This window comes from Athene cunicularia, assembly GCF_003259725.1.
Source record: "Athene cunicularia isolate RWA chromosome 11 unlocalized genomic scaffold, athCun1 chr11_part1, whole genome shotgun sequence".
NCBI lineage: Eukaryota > Metazoa > Chordata > Aves > Strigiformes > Strigidae > Athene > Athene cunicularia.
In genome coordinates, this window is record NW_020799113.1 from 17378156 (window position 1) to 17398927 (window position 20772).

A 20772-nucleotide genomic window follows, 5' to 3' on the forward strand; every position below is an offset into this window, starting at 1 on the left:
CCCGGCCGGCTGGGCATCAGGGTTACTCCTCGGATCCTGCAACCCCGGCCGGTTGGGGATGGGGTGCGACACAGGTCCCGCATCTCCCGGACTGGCCGGGCATAGGGGCGCGCAGATCCGGCAGACCCTTCCCAGCTCCTGTGCCCCCTGGGCATGGGGTTGCAGCCCGGGTCCTGCACCCACTTGTCCGGATCTTGCACCTGCCAGACTGTCTGGGCACTAGGGGTGCAGCCCGGGTCCTGCCGCCGCCCCAGGTCCTGGCCCGCAGCCCCTGGGGTCTGTGCGGCGGGAGCTGGGCAGCATGGTCCTGGATGCCTGCGAGTGCGTGGGACCTGGGGCTCCCCTTCCCAGGTTTGGGGGGGCAGGCAGGGGTGTGCTTGGTGCCGTGGCTGCGGTATTTATAGGCTTCCTGATTAAGGAGCTAAGGAGGCTATTTGCCCTTAAATGAATTGGGAGAATGGGGTGGAATCAACCGGAGTACAAACGGTGTAATTACAGTCTTTCTGCAGCATCTAGTAATTAAACACACAGATCCTCAGCTTTGCTATCTCCTAGCTTTAAAAAAAAAGGCAGTGAATGCAAAAATAAAGTACTGAGCCAGTAGTAAAGGATAACTCACACTTTCCTCCATCTTCCTCGGAGTTAGGCAGTAGTAGCACTTCCAGGCAAGTCCTTGCATTTTCTAAATAATTTGCCGAATCTTCTACCACGTCCCCGGTAGGTATTGGTATGGGCTGGAGAGTCCAAAACTCCTGACATCTCAGAGCACCCTGGGCTGGAATTTCAGTTCCCTGAATGAACGGGCGCGACTGGTGAGCAGGCGGATGGGCCGCTGGGCCAGCGGGTGGGAGCTGCGGCCATAGGAAAAGCTGCTTCACAGGGAAGCTGAGAGGACAAATGCAACTAATACCCTTATGTCTTTCAAGTTAACTTGTTTATTTTTCTTTTTTTTTTTCTTTTTTTTCTTACCTGCCCTAAAATTACGAAAACTTTACACCAATCTGGAATCTGGGTTTCAGAGCATAAATGCAGTTGGGAAGCAACATTAAGAGGTTCTTGAGTTAGGACTGGTTTTCCACCGACATGGTATCTAATCTGTTCAGCTTTACCATCTTTAAATGGATTTTTCTTTTTCACTTTGAGGTTTGAGCTGAGAAAATGAGCCATGAACTTTCAGAATGGCTTAACCATCGGGAAATACAATAGAGCTTGGGCGTGCAGCTCCTTTTTCACAATGGGGCTGGGAGCCCTTTCTCACCTGCTGAAAGTAGAAATGGATGCTGGAAATAGAATGAGGGTTTGGAAGTTTTTTTTCCTCCTTCTTTAGAACTTGCTTCTCTCCTTTTTCTCCGGTTACAATAGAAACCTCAGTTGAAGCTGTGGCTTCACTGTAACAGGCTCTTCTAGTGCACTGTGAGACACCCCACCTCCTCCTTTCATACGAACACGGAACACTCATTTAGGTTGATTTTCACAAGTTAGTGGGAAAGCAACGAGGATCCCACCTGAATCCTGAGGGATGAGAAAGTATTTTCCAATTAACTCGTTCACGTTCTTGCATTGCATGGATGTGTTGGGGAAGCAGCGAGTCCCAGCCATGCAGTGGTGTGGCTTCTCGGTGGGTGGGGATGAAGTAAAAGAGCTGGAAGATTTTTTTTATTTAACCAACACATTCGGATGAGCTGGTGTGCTATGTAGGCAGTTCATCGGGGGCTGGGGAAGGGGAGTTAAGCTTGGTTTTGGCTATGAATTAGATAAAATGGTTCTGACGCTAATGGTACATTAGTCTCTTTTTCTTTCTTCTCTGTTTTGGTTTTCTTTTGACTCAGCCATGCCTGACGTGCTTGTTCTGACTCCTCCACACCATGAGGGTGGCTGGTGGGTCAGTATGAAGTTGCGTACACCCTTTCCACCAGAGAAACAAAAGTGTGGTGTTATGAGGCAAAACAGGGCTGAGAAGAACAAAATACAAGGGGGTTAGGTATCTTCTGCCATCAACCTGGCTACTGCCACTTGGAGGATGAATCTTAACATAGGGTTCTTCTCAGTATTTTTCCTTTATTTTGCTTGTGTCCTCTTAGGTAAAGGTTTTAAAACAGATTGAGTAATGTTTACTAGGTCAGCTCAAAACCCTAGGTTTCCAAGTGTAAAAAGTAGCTAAAATTGCAGATTAACTAAACCCTGGTAACAAACTAAATGAAGAAGATATTTAAGTCTAAGCATTTCCTAAAATAGGCAACAGGTAAAACTAGGGAGCAACAAATGCTCTTCAGTGGTGATAACATATCAAGTGGAGGTAATGTGTCACTCTAGGAACCTGGAAAACATCACTTTGCATTTACTGATCAGCTCTTATGATGTCAGTTGAATCAGCATAAGGGGTTGGGGTTGAGCAAAGGGTCTGTACCCATCCTGCGCTCACCCTTAGGTCTCTATCTCTGGGTGTTTGCTCTGTGGGTCTGGATTGCACATGGCTGCTCCATTGCAGAGCAGGGTTGGCAGCATGTGTAATCCACTGTAGAGAACTAGTGTCTATCCACAGTTTATAATGTGAGATTGTGGTAATGTTCTTTCTCTGCCTTCTGGGCTGCTTGAAGATGCCCTGAGCTTCTCTCCACAAGTATGAGGACAAAACCTCTTTATTAGAAGGAAGCTGAAACTGTCACAGTGCTGCTGAAATCCACGCAATGGTGATGGTGGCATCTGCAGTCCAGAACAAACCCTCAACTGTCACAAGACTTGTGAAAAGAATATAGTGTGTGTGTGTGCCTATATCCGATCATGTTTGCTGAGTGTGGATGAGTCCATATGGAATATAGAGTTGAAGTGGATGGCTCTCAGGGCATGAGAAATCTCTGGACAGATATTACTGTCTGGGGGTACTTCAGTGCTGACTCACTGGCTGTTCTTACTCAACTCTTCCTGCTTTCACGTTACTGTAAAAAACGTGTGTTGATAGCAGGAGCGTGAACTCCAGCTCATGCAAAACCTGGTCAGTCCCAGCGGCTGCAGGCAGAGATGCCCCATCTGGTTCACACCAGGGACAGCCCACTGAAGAGCTCAGCTCCTACTTGGCATCTGAAATAAGGGTCAGCCCTGGGGTACGGGTGAACATCACTGTGGCAGGACTCTGTGCTCCAAGGAGTGGTGACATCTCTGCCACCTTTCTGGCTTTGCCAGAATATTGAGTAAATAAATTGCTTTTTGGCTTTGTTTTAAATGTCCTTGAGGAAAGCAGTGTCATTCATTTCAGGTCAGATGAAGCTTTTTGTTTGATCTGCTCTGTCTTTTGCTGAAAACTAATTTTGACCCTTATCTGCCTCGTTACTTCTTCAACACCATCAGAAAGATAATTTCAAATCCATCTCTCCTGCTTATGGCTCCTCTTGCAACCTCTCACATGCCAAATCTGATTTGCACTTCATCAGCCCCATGGGGTTGAGCAAGGTGTATGCATAGAATATACAGAGAATTTGGTTTGTGCCAAGGGTGTGTTTCCAAATGTAGATCCAAGAACATGCAGAGTTTTCCAGCTGCTTTGTCAACGATGCATTTTCCAGTGTAGCTCTAACTAGCAAAGCTATTGCAGCCCTAGGAATCCCCTCTCAGTCCCCTTCTGCTTGACCTTTGTCCTTCTGGTTTTGTTTTTGGGTTTTCTTAAGGTTGATTTACTCCCCTTCTTGTGTCCTTGTTTACCTTCTCACTTCTCTGAGTGAACTGGGAAGGCTTTCCATGGTTTGAAGCAGTCCCCTAGAGCCATGCTGGCAGGCACAGCTGGAAAGCAGGGGCAGGGGCTGGCTGGGCTAATGGCATGGAAAAGTGCATCATTCTCTTTTGCTCTTCAGGGCTTTGTAAGCAGGCACTTGAAATGGAGCTATATCCAGGGACAATGTTTATGGAAAATAACTTCTAGTGGCTGTGAAGGTGGTAGCATCTAGTTACAACTCTTGCCTGTCTCGTGCAACTTTTTTTTAGGACAGCTAGGTGAAGTCTAAGTAGAAGGTAAGAGTCAGTTGTTAGCCTGATGATGTCTAACAATTTAGACCAAAGTGACAGAGCTTCGGGTCATAATTTTCTCAGATTAGTAGTGGAAAGAGCAACATAGAGAGGGTAGGAGAGGAAATTCTTACCATTACCTTGGGTTAGAGAGCTAAAGGTCATACCTGATATAAACCCATGTCTCAGTTTCAAATGAGGTGTCAGGACTTGTAGGGAGAGGTATGGAAAGGAAGAACAGGAATGTAGGAACACAGTGAACAAATTAATCGGGTTTTTATGTATATCTGGGTATCTGAATGCTTTTTCATCCCTAGGCTTTCCTCACCCTTAGATTTTGTTTATCCTCAATTCTGCACCAAGATTAAGATGGAAAACAAAATTCTAGCTCAGTTGCACTCTATTGTAAATCAGCATCATATTAACCTGCTGAAAGGATAATAATCGCTATGAACTCTGTAATAATTCTTCGACTTGTTAGGGGAATGCTTGTGTGAATTTTATTAAATTGTTGAGAAAACGTCCATTAAGCAGCCTCCGTTGTTGCACATTCTCATCCAGGAGCTTTGAGAAGGCAGAATTGAATGTTTAAATTTGAAACTATCATTTTTTTTTTCAACTTTATTATTACTACTAGTGTTTTGAATTGCTTACTTCTCCAGCCAAATATCTGCAGTAGCCATCTGAGAGTACAGCAAAAATGTACATTTTTTAAAAAGCTATTGGAAATCTTGACAGATGCTCCTTGCTCTAAATAAAATAAGCTTTATATTCATCTAAACACCTGGTAAGTGAAGTAAGTATGTTGCAGACAGCAAACTGCATGCGTTGCCCGTGTAAACCCTATAAAATGGGTTAATCTGGCCCATATCGTGGGCATCCTGTGGGCTCACCATGCGATTACCCTATGCTTCAGGAGACTTGCTTAATAGGTTTGAAGTACAGCTGATGGGGGAGATGGTTGCTGTAGTACTTTTTGGACTGGATAATTTCTCATTTACCGTCTGAAAGCAGCGCATCACCCTGACGGTTGGAGAACTGGGGGTGATGGAGCGGAAAGAGCATCTCTGGTCAGGCTTTGCTGTGCTGCCGGCTCCTGTTTCATGAAACCCTCCTTGGCTGGGGACAGTCCTCAGCCTGGGTAGAGGCACGGGAAGCCAATTGCTGCCTAGGGCCTGGCAGGACAGGGCTCTTCTCCATCAATATTTCATGTCCACTCTCACTGACCTCCAGGGCTGCTGTCTTGACAAAGTCTAAGTGACTTCGCTGCTGGGTGATGGAGTTACTGCAAGCCTGCAGGGAGGAGCTGTGGGGTGGACCAGCTTTGCAGTCTCTGTGTTGGAGATGATGCAGCATCCTTGCTTGTATTCCATTCTTCCTGCAGCTGGTTGGGGCTTTCCTTCCTCAAGCTCCCTGGGAGCCTGGCACTGAGCTGCCCTTGGGGGTTTGCCCCACTGGTCCGCAGGAGAGGTGTAAGGGGCTGCAGCTTCTATTCCATCACGAGATTTTACAGCTTTCCCTTACCAAAAGCATACCACATCCTTCCTGCGGTGAAACAACTAATTCAAGCCAGGAACGGAGGGCCTCTTCAGGCTGTGTGTGGGAGGGCACTCTTGTTTGCTGAACTAGAGTGTAAATTCTGGGTCTTCACAGAAGCAGCGTTTTTGGCAGCATTGCCAAGCTATCATGGAGTATATTATGTCTTTATCAGCCTCCTGATGCTCATTCCAGTGTTCATACCTTGATGTACTGCCTGCCTGTGCTGACAGATGGCTTTAGCTTAAATTGCTTTCCTTCCAGGTGTCCTGTGTTAAAATTTTGTGTGTGTGCGAATTTTGAGTGGTCCAATTAAGTTGGAAGAATAAATCTTGCTCTAATTACCAATAAAAACTAAACAGGTTGGTCCTATAGAATCAACCTTGGTAGGTAACACAGCTGAAGTGATCTTCCATCGATGTATTCATTTACAAATAGTCATACTTTCTAGGGGTACCTGGGGGAGTTAAAGTCCTAAAGAGGTCACTTAGTGAAGCTCGACATAAATACTTCCATTTCTTCACATTGCTTCCATTTCTTTTTCCTCTTGCTCTGAGAGTTCATTGCAGGGTTGGTGGCTTCACAGAGCAGAGCACTGCAGATTGAGCCTTTCTTCCACTTCAAGCTACATTTTACCTATTGTTTTTGCCTTCCTGTTTCCTTCTGCCAGTTGTGCTTAGGGTGGCGATCTCCCACAGGACCTTAAAATATACATCACTGCCTCTGTGCTAGACTTGATGTAATGTCTTTGTTTGAAAGCAGTGGGAACAGTAATAGAAGGATGTAGTGATGAAACAAAAGGCTCAGAAATAATCAGCATCTAGAAAGAAAAGTGCCTTATATGGAAGTGCTCATGAGGATGAGGAGCTGGGGTGTCCAAGCCAGGAAAAAAGGAATATTTCATACTGCAGGCAGGGCATATTGCTCATGGTTGGGTGATGTGTGCCAAAGCCACAGGGCTTGCTGGAGTCCTGCTTGTCCTGCCTGGCTTCATTCTTTCTTCCCATAGACAAGGCATGACTGGCTGGCCCTTCGAAACTTATATTTAACTTCAGTGAAGTCTATAAGTATGGAGAGAGGTAGGATTTTCACCCTAAACTTCTAATTGGTCTACAAAAATGAAGGTCAGCCCAAGAAGTAAGCAATTGTGGAGTGGTCACAAGCTGTAATCCTTGTAGGGTTTGTATGACCCTCTCTTGAATCTGGGACTCAGTGACTCCCACCACTTGGGTTTGGCTTAAGCAGAGGGTGTTTGCCTCTGCTGAAGTACACCAGAAATTCCAGCTTTGACTTTGTCCTGCGCAGCCTAGGAAGAACTTTGGGCAAAAGAATGATTAATGTTCCTTAATTAAGCCATATTCACATAAATAGCACATTCTGCAATTCGTCTCTTGGGTTTCTTGGTTTGTGCAGCAGTTTTTCTTCTGATATTTTTTTTCTTTGTAATGATTTTATGACCCAGAAAAAAAGAGGTTCTATTTTATGGCTGGCTCTGATCTGTCCTGCTGGTGCTTTTATTCCCTCCGCAGGGAAATTTCTTTGTACAGCCAAAAATCTCTGCTCTTGCTCAAATTAATAGGGTCAGGTCTGAAGAGACGATGAAAATGTTTTCCCTTTTCTGTCCAGTTTATGAGCATGTTAATTTTTTGGTAATTTATGGATAAACCTGTATTAGCAGCCGTTTTTGGCAGGAACCTGTAAGATTTCAACCCTTGCATAAGCCTTTTGCTATTAGTTTCATTGTGTCAGGGGACTATTCCTAAGATGAGACTAGTCAGAAAAATAGCAGTTGTTTCTGCTGGTTTTCTCCCTGGCAAATTCCACTGTACTACACATTATTGCATTTTTTTTTTCCTTCTGAAAGGGCTATCTGATTCTTCTCTGTGGGCTGTTCATCCACACTGTAGTTTTAAGTCTAAATATAATTTCCTTCCCACACAGAAAACATGCTTTTTTTTAAAAAAAAAAAAAAAAATTGTAAATAATTTGTTTCAGAAGTGCAGAATTGTGAAACTTGGTTTAAGAGATATTATTGATGCTAGAGAAATTGGCTGGACTGGCTGCATGGCTGTTGTAAATTTTTTTAATGGATATTCTTGTGTTGTGTCCACGCTTTCAGCTTCCTTCTGTGAGGGAGATGGGAGATGCTGGAACTGCTGGAAGCATTTTGTGTTGTCTTTATTTTGCTAGCTAGCCCCTTTTCTACCAGTTATTCCAAAGGCAACCGTGTTGATATTCTGCCCTGGTAGTGGTTGTCTGTCATATGGGTCTGGGGGTGATGACCTGAGTTCTTGGGAAGGGTGAGCTCAGTGAAGCGCCTGAATTGGCTCTTGGGGGGGCTGGAGCACGTGGTCCTGCCCTGTGCACGGGTTGGAATATGGTGCTGGTGCTAAGGGCTTCACTCTTTCAAGTCGAACAACATAGTGAAAATGTTTCTCTCTCTCTTTCAATTCTAGATTTTCAGAAGAGCGGACAAAAATGGTAAGTCTGTATTCTCATGTTTCACATGTCTTGATTGAACTTTTGTCAGTATTACCATTTTTCCTGATAGTAACATCAAACTGTTTAAATGACCCTTAGTTTACTGGGTCTGACACTGATATGGCCTAAGCATTCTGTTGTTTCTTTGGTTGAGATATTCTTAGAGCAGCTGTGATATTAGTGTCCAAGTCAGCATGGCAAGATCCACCAGATTAGGGGCAATTTCACAAAAAAGAACATAAAAATAAATAGCCACTAAGTGATAAGTGAAGATCCACCTCTCGGTAATCTTGGAGTAGCTTTGCAAAACAGACCTAATCTGTGAGTATTAGTAGTTTGGTTCCTGAAGGACTGGATACACACATCGAGGAGCAACATGTATTAATGCGGTTTTGGTCTCTGCCTCTAGAAAGCTGAACAACTTCACTGAGCCTAGTGTTGTCCTTAAGTAGTGAATAACGTGGAGGTGTCTTCATTAAATAACTTGGGATCCCAAAAGGAGAGAGCTGCTCTGCTGTGAGATAACATAGTTATAGGAAAAAAAGGCGATGTGTCCAATTCCAGGGTCTCTCTCCACCTTGAAAGGCAAGTTAATTTTAGCTCATAGCTAAAATCCCAAGAGCTAGTCTCTATTCTTTCACTGTTGTACAAGAAGAGAATTTAAATATGCATCAAAACTCCATGTGTTTGCAGATGGACATGTGGGAGGTCTGTGCAGAGGAGCACAGGGGAGTTTGGTTTTTTCCTACCAGATTTAAAAGGGAGATACCTGATTTCTGCAAGAGCTTGCAGACACATATGATCACCCCTAGGTAAGGCAGTGAAGGATCCTGTGAGCTGGCTGGCATATAAGCAGCAAATGCCCTGTTAACATGGGCATTTGGTTGTAACAACTGACACAGCAAAAAGACACTGAAATTTGTTGCTTGGATAAGCTGAGCAGTTGTGTGAAGGAAGGAGAATGCTGGGGGGGCTGGCATTGGGGGAGAGCACTCTAGGTGCCCCTTACAGGGAAGAATGAATTTGTGCTCCTGACACCCAGACTAGCCTCCTGAGCGCTTAATTATTGCCTAATCAGAGACCTGGAGGTTTTGTCTGATAAAATATTAGATGCTGTTTCTGAGAGATGCTGCCTGCTTGCTTGCTGCTGGCTGGTGTGTCTGCTCTCATGGGGTTGCCAACTTGTAATGAAGTCTTACCCGCCACTTGCTCTCCATCAGAAGTCTGGTGAGATTTTTGGACTACAGTTTTCAATGTCTTTGTTGCATGCAGATACTGGGCTAAAATCTGTGCTTAGTTATTTCCATCTCAGTTTGAAGTTGTAAATGCCACTCCAAACTTCTACCTGTGAAACTGTTCCTTGCTAAGCCCATGTTTAGCCTCCCTCCTGCCAGAGCCTCCTTCCAGTTTTCAGGACAGCCTCTGTGTAAGGTATCTGAAATCAAAAGCAGTGACTTTTCTTTTCAAGAACAAATGTTACTCTGCTGAACAAAGCTTGAAAGGATGCACTTTAATATACTGGACTTGATGTAGTTATTTCCAGTGACTGCTTTTTGAGCTCTGCCAAATGGTGCTGCGCTTTTGTTTTAGTCTCAACAAAATTTATAACAGCTGCGACAGGGTTGAAGAATCAGAACTCAAAATAAAAAATTTTGTCCTGGCTGTTGTGCCAATATCAGGGCTTTTCTAGGATGGGTGAGTGGAGCAGCTCAGAAGTTGCTCTTGAAGCTTTGGTAATCCCCACTCACTGCAGCATGATGGAAGGAGCTGCTGCCTACCAGGGGCAGACAGACAGCCAAGAAGGCAAAGCTGTTATTTTGGTCGTTTTACCACATCACAAGGCTGTGGGGGTTAAATTCTAGTGCATCTCTCACCACAGGGACAGCTCTCTTGGTGTATTTGATAGGTGGTAGTGGCAAGCCATGAATCTGTGTTTTGTGGCACGGGTGATAGCTTGGGGAAATGATGAGCCTTTGGACCCTCTTGGTCTGCTCTGGTGATGGGGGTCTGAGAAGAAAGATGTACCTTTGGAAAACTGGTGTCTTTTGCTGACCAGTTGCCTTGCTGTTGTTGAAACCCATCCAAATCTCCTATTTTTGCAACCTTATACTCTGTTACTAGTGATGGGCAGACACTCCTTCAGTGTTTTAGCATGAATAACAGAACAGGTAAAGGCCAAATAAGGTGCTTTCATCAGCAAGAGCAAACCTGTTGTTTTTACCTCTATCCCTCACCCTGAGAAAAATGTGCCCAGCTCTTCCATGATTTTCTCCTTGGATGTTCTTCCCTTTGTAAGGCTCAAGTGATCCATGTGGATAACAGGCAGGATCACTCCAGTGCATGTGGACAGGAAGACAGTGAGTGGCTCAGGTACAGCAAGACCCTTAAAAGCATTTTCTTGTCCTGCTCATCTGACCAGAGGGAGTTTGGATTTGAGCAAAGAGATTAATACCCCAGACACCCAAACACCTCTGTGCAGCAGACATACCCTCCTGGAGGCCAGGTACCCCATAACGTGATGTCCATGGGGGACACTGCTCATGAGTGAGTAGTCTTTTTGGCTGGCCATGCTGTGCAGACGTGAAAAGATGTTCACCCCTTTGTGGGTATTCCCCTGGATGCTGTTTGTCTGGACATCTTTATTCCATGTTAACCAGTAATATCCCAATTAAAACTCAAACAGGGATGCTTGCACGGATTGGAAGAACTGAAGCTCTTCTTGTCTAGGTCACAAAATGTTAAAATGAGTGTGGATTGCCAGTGACATGTCTCTCACCGGGTAGCATTTAATGCATTGGGTGTAAAGGTGATGGGCTGCCTTGTCAGGACCTGTAATCAGCTTGGGGTGGTATGAACAGGCACCAGCAGGGCAAGCCCTACCTCGATGCCTGGTGGTTAAATTGCTGGTTTGTTGTCAAAGATGGTGCTGGGCAGGAATTTGAACTGCTCAGGGTGAGAGCTGTCACTGTCAGGGTGCAGCAGGCCTGAGTGCCAGGCTTGCAGGGGGGTGAGGAGACCAAAACGGCTCAGCACAGTCAGAAAAGGTACCCCTCAGCCCTGAAGAGACCGCTGGCTCAATTGCTCTTCTGCAATTTGTCCTGCCTCTTCCTAACCATGGATGGGCACTGCAGGGAGTATCACTGGCTCTGTTAATAAAGGCCAAATGTTATCGGAAGAAAGAGTTATCTCCATCTCTGCTTCCGCTCTCACTGACTGCAGTGCATGTGACCTACAGCGACATTGTTTGGACAACACAATGCTCTGCTCTCCGTGGGACTAATGCTGCCAGGCAAACAGGACTCTGCCTTTTCTTTTTTATGATCTGGGTGACAGGCTGTCACAAAGTAGTCTGGAATTAAGTGGCAGCTCTATCCCCATGTTGGTTCCTGCAAGGTGAGGTGGCCCAGCATGTGTCAATCTCAGCGTGGCTGCTTTCCAGTCCCACTGAGTAGGGTTGTCTCTGCGATCTTGGGGCTGTCTTCTGAAGGACTGTACGTCCTGAAATGGTTTTCCTTACATTGTTCTAGATGCTGCTTTTTTTTTTTTTTTTTTTTTTTTTTTTTTGAGACAACATTTGCCAGCCATAGTGGCAGCTTCACCAGCTGTTTGTATTTGCTTAACTCTTGATAACAGAGTTTGCCACTCTTCATAATGAGTTTAGTAAGTTCCTCCACAGCCTTTTGGGGTCATGGCTTCCCACAGCCGCCCCTTCAGCCCCCTGCAGCTCACAGCAGCTGCTGCAGGAGATGCACAGGAATATTTCCCTCTGTACAGCCTCCCTGCAAACTGTGGCTCAGATGTTTCCAGAGCCAGAGGTAGTATCTTTGTTTTTAATATCCCTAGGGATCTCTTTATCACAATTTTCTCTTAGACATTCTGGGCTTTAATTTATTGATTTGTTGAAATTCAGTCTCTTTATTGCTTCACCTGGTACAGCTCCAAGGAGCAGTGAAAGCATCAGCCTACCTCCATGCGGGTGGCCTGTGTGCTGTACACAGCCCTCCACCGAAAAATGAAAATCTTACGCTTTTTGATTTTTGTCAGAATCCCAGGCAGGGGCCTTAATCCCTGGACAGGCTGCTGAAAACACAGCTCACAGGGTCCCAAAATATTTTACTCTGTTAAGAGGCTTCACACCTGCAGAGGTTCTTGTCTGGCAGGGATTTTGCTCCTTTTAATTAACCAGCTGAGACAAATCATTATTGAGTGCTGTGTGCTGGTGGCATACTGGGAGTGAGCTCCTAGGGAAGTGCTGGCAGCTTTACCCAGAACTGGCAGCTCTTGCTTTCTATCACTGTGCTAAAGCCACTCTCATAGACCTATGTAGGAGCCCTACAGAAATAGGGGAAAAATCTGAAAAAAACATCAGCTCTTGCATTCTAATTTTAACTAGAACTCATGTAACTTTTGCGATCCAGAGGTCAGATGATTAAAGGGTCAATCTGAAAGACAAAGGGGGGATTGTGAGCTTCAGAAATTGTTCCATTTCATGTGCAGCTTCCTACAGTCAAGAGGTCTTAAATTTGTAAATCTTTTTAGCATCTTGATTATTTATTTTTTTTTAAACCCCATCCTGGTAGAAATGGCATGTATTGTCTTAAAACAATGTGGCTGGTTCAGACACAGTAACTATGGAGCCTGATCGTGTGAATTCAAGAGCTTCTCCCTCCTCCTCTTCCTTCCAAACTCCTCGACATAAATTGTTAAATCATGTAAAATTGGATGTTCTTGGTGCAAGATGCTAAAACACATTATTGTTCCTGCCATGTTCAGATACTTGTATCAAGGTGATTTAATTCAGTGCCTACATCTACTAAGAGACTGCTGATGAGGCAGCTCTTGCTTGTTAAAAGATATCTTGGTCTCCTGCCTCAGAGAAGTGAGACTCTGTCTCTAATGTGAGTTAAGTCCCTAGCCTTTCCTCCATCAATAATACCATGCAGCTGGACTTACCACTATCTGTATAATAAACTTGGCAAACTCTCTGAATAGCACACCTTGAAGTGGTGAATGTGCTGGAGACATCTGGATAAACTTACAAATGGTCTGGAGGAAGGGAGCTGGGGTGTGACCTTCTGACAGTGAATAATTCAACTAGCTCTAGTCATGCTTTGCAGAGGCATGGTTGTTAGTCATTCAAAATAATCCTTTTATTCTCTGTAGGAGTGTTTTTCCTTTCTCTGCTAATAAATCCACCTACTGTCTTGTAATCCTCCCAGTCCCAGTAAACAATACTTAATCGTTTAATTGGCATGTGGTAGGAAAACAGAGGCATCTTGTTTTAGGCTGGTGAAACAGAGCTGTCAATCATCTGAGTTACCTACTGTGTACTTTAATCCTCTCATTAGAAAGCTGTTAATCAATTATAAGTTAAATAGCTCAGGATTCTCTCTGAAAGATTAAGATGGTTTTATTTTGACAGAACAGTGTAACTGCTAACTATTCATTATAGAAATGTTGCTTCCTGAAGACTGAAGTTTTATTATCTTAAAATCTCCAGTCATCACAACTACCCAACTCCCATATCTTGAGTGTAACTAAACATGAAGTGCATCCAGCTTTAATCTTGTGGTTTAGGTTGGTGTTTTTTGCCATTATTACTAGATCTCGTCCATGGAAATGCCTGTCAGTCTGCCCCATTCATGGGGCTGGCTTGCTTGGCGCTGGGGGTTAGGTGGTTTCCTCTGGATCTCTGCCACGGAAGAGAAGAGATGCCAAAGAACATGTGCCAAAAACTTGGCATATGTTTATAAAGCACCTACAGAAAATGGCAGCAGGAGCTGGCAGTGGTGCAGTATTTCATTTGACAGTGACTAGGCATGAGTTAGCATTGTGGTTTGGTCAGTGTGGCACCTTTCTATTGCTGCTGTCCTTTTATGACTTCTACACCAAGAACTCGCCCAAACTGTTGTTCTTCTCCCTTGAATTTATCCTATCTAGAGAAGGTGTGGATGGGAACGAAGCCATTCAACTCATGCTGTCTTGGACAGCTTCTGCTGTTATCAAAGATGAAATGCAATGAAGTGTGAACATGGGTTACACTCATTTCATGTATAAATTTAACATAGAGATCTGGAGTGCAGATGCTGAGAGGAGGTTTTGGTTTCCAGTTGATCTGGATGATCAGCTGAAGGCCTGTAGAGGACGTAGCAGAGCTAATAAAGGAAAAAGGGAAGCGTGACAGCAGGAGTAGGTGGTTGGAAAGGGCTTCTTGGTTAAGAGCCTCAGAGGGCAATGGAGTTGTGCCCATTTCTATCCCAGTAGGGCTTGTCCTTTAAATAGCTGCACACAGATATCTGTTAGTCACTTAAGAGCTCATTAAAGGAGATTTATGCTGTTATTCTCTGTAAGTAAAGGTCTGCATATTCCAGGGTTTTTTTTATGGCATCTGATTGCTGAGCAAAAAAACCTTTAATTGTGGAGCTGTTCTGAGTTTAAAAATAGCAGACATCTATTATTAATTACCTTGTTACGTTATTGAAACATTTTTAGAAAATTACTTGATTGGAATTTAGTATGGTAATTGTCTGTCTACAAGATGGTTTTAAGACTTGAAGTACTTATCTCCCCACCTTTCCCCATCAATTTGAGGCCCTTCTGGAAAATATACTTGCACAGGACTTGAATGGTGTTAATCAGCTGGGACTTCAATAATATGGCACCCAGGGCATCAAGGGAGAGAAATGACGACACTGTAGCTTTGGGTGCTTTTATCAGACCTTAAAAAGGTGCCAGGTTAGGGCCATGATACCTCCATATATATATCTATATATATCTATATATATATCTCAGAATAAAAAGACGCCAAACACCTAGTAAGCCTCCTGTTGCACATACATCTTTCTTCCACAGCCACAACTCTGCACCTGTTTTGAAATGATGGTTTCACTGTGAGCTCCCAGGAGTGTTGCAGTCCCTGCCGTAATGGGCTACCACTCATCAAAACCACTTATCTTCCAGAACTAGGTAATTACATTCTGCGTGGCTACTGCTCCTCATGCACAGGGAAAACCTTGAGCTATTCATATCCCGCTGGTGCGTCCAAATTAAATCATTAGTTCTAAGTGAGAGTATTTATAATTCTTGCATAACAAAAACAGTGTTAGCAGCCACCCCCATATAAGTGGAAAAATGCAGTGATGAATCAGGTTTCCTAAGTATGGATAAATCTGGTACGTTCTTCCATGACCAGACGACCAGTCTGAATGTATTTATCTTTTTAAAAAAAAAAAAAAAAAATATTTGCATTTAGATAGTCTATATTTCATGTAACAGTCAAAAAGTACCTTGTAGATCTGTGTGATGGCTTTTATTTATAAGGAGAAAGTTTGAACCTGTTTTCAGTTATTTGGACTCTTGTTTAATTTCCTAGGTCTCTCTATTGTATATTCAGTTACCCTTCCAAGTCCTTGCAAAGTTCACAGCACATGGTTTTGAAGAGATGACATCTGTTTAAATCCGGACATGCTGTTCCCAAAATAATAAACAAACCTATCAACCAGATGATGAATTTTAAGATAACGTAAAAATTGTGAAAGGTGGTTGCTGTCACTAGATGTGTCTAGTGCTTCTGTCCCCCCTTTAACCCAATGAATTTAGGATTTGAATTTCATCACTGACTGGCTTGAAAGGGCACTTCTCAGCTGCTTGTGCCCTTTCAGGGATGCTTTTTTCAACAAAGCTATAAAGGTATCTGGTGCACACTGAGGTGAGCAGCAGATGTGAAGAGCTGACGGTTTTTAGGACCTGTTTTTCTTCCCATGTCATTTCCTGTTAACAAATACATATTAGAATCAAGGGGCGTTTATCTTTTGTAGGCTGGACCACCTTAATTCTGCAGAGCAGACCTTGAATTGGGTGCACAGGGTTAGGACTTCATTAACAGCTGCATCCTTGTGGCTAGAGGCTGACGGTTATGCAGCAGTCCAGCTTTAGTCTGGGCACATGCATGGTTTGCCTAGTACAAGGCTTAAGCCAGAGAAGGTTTAAACTGGGCAAATCTAGCCCAGAAACTCCCTCCCCATAAACTCAAGCCATTGATGTGGCCAGCACATGAGCTTTAATTTCCACAGAAGAAATGTCCATATCCCACCTATTCTGCACAGCACCAATTTATGGCCCATTACTCTCTAAAACTGTTATTCCTGTCCTATTCCTAAAGTTTTTTTCCTGCTGAGAGAGCAGGCTACCGGAATACTGTGAAAGCCTTCATGGACTGGGGGCAATGGAGGTACTGTTGGTCTGAGTGTGACCTGTACGCAGTGATGTGCAGGGCTGGGGGGTTATCCACAGCTGAGAAAGTTGCTCTATGGAAACAGAGTGCTTGGCCTTCCATGCAACTGGCTTGCTGACATGTCAGTTGGTACCTGATAGTTCGGGTGCCTGACTGGTATTGTGCAGAATGCTCTTTTCTCATTATTAGAGGTACAGATTGTTGCAGTGTTGGTAGCTATCATCTGTGCCCTTGCCCTTTTGCTGTGAAACCTGCAGCTAAAATAACAAGCCAGACTTAAATAAAAAATTTAAAAATAAGCATCACCTAATATTTGGCCTTTTTCAGGCATGCTTGCCAGCCTGCAGTACTCACTGCTTTGTGACTGTAAAGAACGTTGGTGCCCTCTCTGTCCAGCACCTTCCCTTCTTGTGGCTGCTGAGCTTTTCTCTCGTCCCTCTCAAAAATTCAGCTGTTGAGTGAAACCCGTGGTAAAAGTCAGTAATTGCTGTAGCCTTCAAGGCTTCCTGATATTTCTGTGTTGATAATAAATGGACTTGAACCTCAAGGACAGTCGAATACATAAACACAAAGCCTTTCACACCTTCATGCTTTCTTAATAGGCTGTACCTCAGTTCATCAAAAACTGAGATGGTGATGCTGACCCTGAGGGTTGTCTTCCTGCAAGTGCTGTCTGAGCAGAAGGATCTGCCCTCGGGCCATTGCTGACCCCTACTTTCTGCTGGACTTTGCTCAGAGGGGTCAGACATGGAAGAGCAGGCTAAATCAAAGCTTTTGCACCTACCACCTACCAGTCTGACCCATGCCTGCATTTCCAGCCTGACCCATCGATTGAGCCCTCTTGCTGACTGCATTTATCACTGTTAGGTTCAGGTGGTGTGAGACCTGCCTGCCCACAGGCATCCTCCTATGGTCCATCAAACCTCTTGCTCTCCAGAAACATTGCTCCCTGTACTTAGCAAATGCTGATCTGCCAGAGCAAAGAAATGTCTGCATTTGGGCTCCAACTAGTTAATGCAATTGTGCTGCAATGGGAAGTGGGGCACAGCCTATCTGCGTTCAGCCTTTAAGGTGGGTTTGTTGGGGGGGTGGGGTGGGGTGTGTGTCATGAAGCCTGAGCATTTGGAGAGGCAATGATCTTTTTCTGCTGTATCCATTCTCTCATTTGGCTCCTTCTTTCAATTCCTTTAATACAGAGAGTCAGAGACAAACAGCAACACTTGGGTGTCCCTAGGAGATGTGGGGAGGGGACTTTGAGCAGGGATTACTGTTGTAGCCTGGCAATTTGAGGCTGGACATTTGATCTGGAGGGCAGCATTTCCAAACACTCCTGGTTTGCTTTGAAGTGCACCAATTAAGGTTTTATATACGACGGAACCCGTAGAAGACGGGTTTATTTTCTTCTTCTCTCTGTGGGTTGGGAGATGTGGGTTTTCTTCTGCAAACCTCATTAGAGACTTCAGGCTGGACAGGAGCGAATGGGATATATTATTGTAACAGCTTTAATGGCCTTGTTTCGAGTTGTGGAGGGTGTGAATAAGGGATTGTGGTTTCCCAAGGAGACTTTGAAAAGCTGCTCAATTAGCCAAGAGGATTTTTAAAGACATTTCTTTCCGGAGCCAAAGTTGAGAGATTTAATTGGGGGCTGCACAGCAAATGTGTCTACATGTCATGATGACAGCCAGGAAAGGGCACTATTGAAACATTTACAGAGCTATTACCTACTTAAGATCCTTATCTGAAAAATGTGAGCTGTATCCATAGTGCCTTAGAAGTGGTGGTTCTTGCCCTGGCTTTTCTGGAGCATGGAAATCGCTGGATGATGCCAGCTGGTCCAGACAGCCGTGGCTGTAGTTGTTCTGAAGGCCATTTTAGTTAAAAAGTTATATTCGTGTATTTTCCTTGCCAATGGGTCAGTCTTTGTGCAAAACCGCTCTGACATCTCTCCCCTCTGAGTTCACGACAGAAGCCCCGAATCGACTCCAGGCTGCTTGTCTGGGCCAGTTGCCGGGAATGTCCCTGTGGTCTGGAACACCGGCAGCACTTGCGTTAGCGGGTAGCAACCATCAATGGGCAGAGAAGGGCAAACCAGCAGGGCATCCCTGAGAGGTGATAGCCATGAGTGCTTCGTGGGTCTGCTGAGATTTGGCTGCACCATGTTCGCCCAATACCTGCAGATGGGAACACAAATAGTGGAGGTTTGGCGAGGCGAAGCCGTGAGCTTGTGGAGATGTTGCTGTGTGCATTAGCCCAGCCTTACTGTAATGCTGTGGTCTGATTTCAGGAGAGGAGGGTATCTACAGGAAGGTCTTTTCTGCTTGGAAATGGCAGCACGAGGCAAAGGGAAGACTCCAGCTATATTGGCAAGCCAGGGAACTGATGGACATTGAAGGCTTAATACCCAGGGCGCTTTCTGATCTGTACCATTAATAGCTCATGTTGCTGTATCTGGGAAGCTTTTCAAAGTAGATCCAGCAAATCAATACTCCTCCTGCTAAATTCTTCATGTTGTTTTTTTGGCAGAGATGAAATTTCAAAGTGCTTGGAAAGGACTTCTGCAGCTTGGCTGGCTGTAGTAATCTGACAGATTAAAGAGGTGAAGCTGACTACAAGCTTTGGGGACATGGCTGATGTGTAGCAGTGGCCATGACATGGCTTAGATGCAGGGACAAGATCCTAGGGTGGACATTTGCATTTTAAGTGTTGGGATTCAAATCCTACAAAGTGTGGGGCTCCAACCACCTTGTGTAGCTCTCTTCTCCTTCAGCAGGCAACACACCCTGCTCTCACGTGGGGCAGCCAAAGAGCTCGCTGCTTTCTTGTGCATTAAGGTGTAGCTCTGGTTTGAGCCTCTTGATTAAATCCTCGTGATACCTAGTTTCACTGTTAGATATTAGTCTGAAGGATTGCGGGTGCTGTTCCCTGATCTGTATTACCATCCCTGCTGCCCAAACGTGTCCCTTAACAGGGGGACACAGGCAGCGTGTGCAAGGCAGCAGGAACCTTGCCAGGCACCGGAGCCAATGGTGTATTCTGCATCTTCCTGCCCTGAAATTGTCCTTGCAAGATCTGAAATTAAAAAAAGGCTTGGTTTTGTCCTCTCCCTTGGTGGAAGGGCATCACCACCGCAAGACGTTCAGTCACGGGGTGGCTATGGGATGACTTTATGCGAAGCTTCTCCTCAGTGTTCAGTGACTTTCCCCTGGAAGCTCTTACGCACAATGCTGCCTTTGCTGGAGAGATGTTTCAGTCTGGATGTTTTACCTCATTTTTAACTGGATCAGTGATGTGGTTTGTGTGCTCCCAGTGTATTACAAATGAGTGACAAGGTGCAGTGTGGCAATGGCAATACATACCCAGGTGGAGATAACAAGCACGTAGAAACTCCTTAAAATGCCTTTGCCACCACCACAGGCATATTGTGTGATCCCCGGCTTGTGTTATTTCTCCTGCCACCCCACCTAAATCTCACTTACAGCTTCCATTGCTCCTCTTCTCTCTCACTAGCAGGACTTCCCTATGTTTGCCTTTCAGTTTAATCCCTGGGAAGTTTCCTCAGGGGTAGTGGAGCAGATCCTATGTGGAGGAAAGTCACTGCTTTTGCCTCCTGGCCTTGGCCTGGTGCTTGCATGTCATCCTCTGCTCTGGGTGGTGTGGGAGCAAGGGGCAGCACCAGGCTTTGGCATCGCTTTTAATTAGGTATCTTCTGCAGATCAGCTGTATTTATTGAAGATGGGTTATTATAGCTGTTAAAATTAAATAAGGCAAAAATTTAATCCAGAACAAATACACTGCTGCAAGTAATCCTCATAATTTGCTAACAATTTTTGCCAGACAATTGTGAGAAAATATGTTCTGGCAGCCTATATTCAGGCAGTTGTCCAGGAACAGCTAGCTATAAATCATGTGTATCTGCTTCTTCCTATTATCTTTCTCACTCTTTTAAAATCCATGGATTACCAGATAATACACATTGGAGAGACGAGAATAAGTATCTTACTGACTAGCAGTGGGGAAGGAACTGTCTGAAGCTTAAGCAGTGATACCTCCAGTTCTGTAATTCCCAGCAAGTTCAATCTGCAGGACAGGAACAGCTAACTTTTTTTTCCTGGGAGAATGTGTTAAGTAAAGAGTGAAAATGGATGTTCATGGACATGAGACACAGAAGCCCAAATGTCTTTGGTTTTATGCTCAGTTGTCTGCAGTGTGGGAAGGTAGTATGTTGCTCTGAAAAAAGCCTGTAGTGCTTTCAGAAAGTTTTACAGGTGGAAATAATTTAAAATTATTTTTAGAGTGGAAATTTCTCTTCAGTGCAGAGCGGGAAACTTGTCTATGTGTCAGTGGAGTCCCAGCCAGAGCTCAGCTGTGAGGGACGATGCTCTGGCCACACTCCTGCTGCTGCTCAGCAGAACATTAAAGGGCTGGTACACGCTGGGCTTGGGTTCAAGAAACGACTCAGCCCAGGCTTTGAGTTTGGAACTGAGATCAGTTCCTGCTGCCAAATTTCTGCCTTAATTAGATACTGG

General features: G+C 44.6%; 1 protein-coding gene across 1 annotated transcript in view; it reads left to right on the top strand.

Moving 5' to 3' along the window:
- The window catches only part of NECAB2 (N-terminal EF-hand calcium binding protein 2), an 82490-nt gene that overhangs the window by 245 nt on the left and 61473 nt on the right, over positions 1–20772 (top strand). Inside the window, exon 2 of the mRNA XM_026856964.1 lies at positions 7989–8013. Coding sequence (XP_026712765.1) covers positions 7989–8013 — 25 coding nt within the window. The remainder of the gene's footprint in view (positions 1–7988; positions 8014–20772) is intronic.